Source organism: Impatiens glandulifera, chromosome 4 (genome assembly GCF_907164915.1).
Source record: "Impatiens glandulifera chromosome 4, dImpGla2.1, whole genome shotgun sequence".
In the NCBI taxonomy this organism is placed as follows: domain Eukaryota; kingdom Viridiplantae; phylum Streptophyta; class Magnoliopsida; order Ericales; family Balsaminaceae; genus Impatiens; species Impatiens glandulifera.
The window spans coordinates 58,790,793-58,793,872 of NC_061865.1; the positions used below are offsets into that span (position 1 = coordinate 58,790,793).

General features: G+C 29.6%; 1 protein-coding gene across 1 annotated transcript; it reads left to right on the forward strand.

Annotated features, from left to right (window-relative positions):
* Positions 1-294: 294 nt before the first annotated feature.
* LOC124935552 (bidirectional sugar transporter NEC1-like) lies at positions 295-1,894 on the forward strand. The gene is made up of 6 exons (XM_047475981.1): positions 295-343; positions 425-461; positions 532-745; positions 837-998; positions 1,086-1,205; positions 1,295-1,894. Exons 1-6 carry the CDS (start codon positions 295-297, stop codon positions 1,670-1,672), a joined length of 960 nt encoding a protein of 319 aa, XP_047331937.1. The 3' UTR covers positions 1,673-1,894.
* Positions 1,895-3,080: the final 1,186 nt, after the last annotated feature.

Genomic DNA, 3,080 nt, shown 5'->3' on the forward strand with positions numbered 1-3,080 from the left:
TCATTTTCTTTCTTTTTTTACATAAAAGAATTTTTTCCAAATAAACACAAACTATTTTAAAATAACAAAAATAAAATAAAGTGATTTTGATAGTAAACCAGAACTTTCTAAATAAAAAAATAAAGTGAATTTGAAAGCACCCACTAATCCATTAATTATCTTCTTTTTTTTTCTTTCTCCACTACTTGCACCACTATATATATATATATATGGGTGCTGCCCAAGTGAAGCTAACTTAGAAGCAATTTGCAAAGTATTTGCTACTTTCAAATAATCCTTTAAGACACACAAATCATGGCTATTTTCTCTGCACAAAACTTGGCTTTTGCATTCGGCATTCTAGGTAACTTCACAACGTTCGTAACAATATCTATCGTGGCACAAGAATTGTATTAACTTGTTTCGTTGTTTCTTGATCTTATAGGCAATGTTATATCGTTCTTCGTGTTCCTTTCACCATTGTAAGTTGTTAAATTAATTTAATTGTATAGATATATGTTTTCTAACTTCTTTTTTCTTTATTTGTTATAGGCCGACGTTTTACCAAATATGTAAGAAGAAGTCAGCCGAGGGCTTTCAATCGTTACCATACGTGGTGGGGTTGTTCAGCGCTATGCTTTTAATGTACTATGCTTTTGTTAAGGCGGGCAATTCCACCCTTCTCATCACTATTAACTCATTTGGATGCCTAGTCGAGACCATTTATATTGGAATTTTCTTTTACTATGCTTCCAAGAATCTAAAGGTATATATATATCTGAAAAAAAATACATAGTTTTTAAACTCATCCATGTTTGTTAATTAAGTGTAATTGATTCAATGATTTATGTTTGTAGATCAAGACAACAAAATCCGTTATGTTCATGCTTGGATCATATGGTTTGATACTCGGCTCGACAACGTTCTTAACCAAAGATGCAATTATGCGTGAACGTATGGTCGGTTGGACATGTCTTGTATTTTCTGTTAGCGTGTTCGTGGCACCTCTCTTTATAGTGGTATACATATTTTAACTATTTCTATAGTTATCTTTTTTTCTCAAACAAGTTTAGTTATGAAGTTACATATTTTAATTTTTCATGCAGAAACAAGTGATTAAAACAAAGAGCGTCGAGTTTATGCCGTTTTCTCTATCACTTTCCCTTACTTGCAATGCAGTCATGTGGTTCTTCTACGGACTCCTAATAAAAGACTTTAACATTGCGGTATGGACACCTCTATAATACATATCTTGTTTTTGTTACTTAATTTATTTTCTTCATAAATTAAACCCTATCTCGAAATGTATGTGTAGATTCCAAATGTCCTAGGGTTTATCTTCGGGCTTCTCCAAATGGGATTATATTGGTGGTACAAGGATGGTGGAAAGAAAGTAGCTGGAGATGAAAAAGTTTATACCGAGGGCGTAAAGAAAGAAGTAACCGGGGATGAAAAGATTTCCAAGAAAAACGGGAAACTAGATAACCAAGTGGTGATCGAGATGAAAGAAGAGGAAAAGAAGTTGCAGCCACATGAATTAGCCGAGCAACTTATCGACATAGCCACGCTTAAGGGGATTGTTCCTCCCATAACAACACCATTAGTCTCGAATTCGAAAGAGAACATAATGGGTGGAGGAACCCTAAATATGGCACAACCAAATATTTCGGTTCCTATTCATGCAGGAATCTAAAAGAACATTAAAAAACAGTAACAGAAGCCCTTCCTATGTAGTTTGATGAGGGTTTGCTTGTATACAAGTAAGTTGGAATAAGCTTATGCATTTTAATCTTTTTCGGTTATTTTTTTTTCTTTTTTTAAATGTTGGTAAGATCTCTCTTTGTAGAGTCTACATGTAACTCCAGTTGTATCGATATTAACAATCAATGAAAAAATAATACGGATCTGGTTGTAATTGATATTGTTAGATGCAACATTAGAATTTATCCTACATTCTACATATATATAATTATATTTATAAAAAAAATTAATTAATGTCACAATATAATTAAATATTGTTTTGGGGTAGAAGATTCATTAAAAACAAACGATATATGATGAAAAGATCATGTATGATAAAAGAAAAAAAAAAGTATGGAATAGGAATGGAAAAAAAAAAAAATATATATATATATATATATATATATATATATATATATATATATATATATATATATATATATATATATATATATATGAATAATATGTCATAGTGTTATCCACTTTCCTGGCTACCAGCTTCTCTTTAACAAGAAATTGATTATAAAATAAAAAGAAATATTAAAGTTGTACAAAAAATACACATTACCCAATGCAGATATTTATAATTCAGTTTCAATAATATATATATATATTAGTTGAAAAATGATTTAAGATTAATAACATAAAAAAAATGAAAATATTAAAATAAGCACGAAAATAATATAAGATCTACAATAAAACCCAATAGAAAAAATCACTTCTCACCAAGTTGTGTATGTGTGAAAATAAATTAAATTTAGAGAAAAAATAATAATACAAAATTATTGATTAATAAATCTTAATTGTGTATAGCTGGTTTTTTGAGTACAAATATTAAATAGTTATAATTTTTTTAAACCCGGTCATCACCAAGAGTGTAAACGGTTTGGTTCGGTCAATTTTTTCATTAAAAAACTCATTATAACGGTTGGTGTTAGTTTTTCGAAATCTTCAACCATCGGTTATCGGTTCAAAAAAAATACATTAAGTTCATCGTTTATCATTAGACTAACAGAACATACATTTATAAATATATCAAATCACGTATACATACAGTCGGTTAAATTGTCGGTTTCATATTACATAAATCGTCAACAAAACCGGCCATAATCGGTACAGAAAATTATGAACCGGCCAGAACTTGATTAAGACAGTTTATAATTAGTTCCGTCGATTTTTCATGGGTTCGATTTTGCTTACCCCTAATCACAACCCAGGTAAATAATAAGTTAGTTTGATTTATACATGAAATGCACAATAACCATATAATTTGTTTCATTTAGTTGATCAAGCAAAAGATTTCCCATTTTATTAGTTCCTAACCAAATCATTACTAAATAATACATGTATACACCTATTTT

Coding starts and splice junctions, on each gene's coding strand:
- LOC124935552 (XM_047475981.1), top strand. CDS start 295: ATGGCTATTTTCTCTGCACAAAACTTGGCTTTTGCATTCGGCATTCTA. Junction 746..836: donor ATGCTTCCAAGAATCTAAAG/GTATATATATAT, acceptor TTATGTTTGTAG/ATCAAGACAACAAAATCCGT. Junction 1,206..1,294: donor TAAAAGACTTTAACATTGCG/GTATGGACACCT, acceptor ATGTATGTGTAG/ATTCCAAATGTCCTAGGGTT.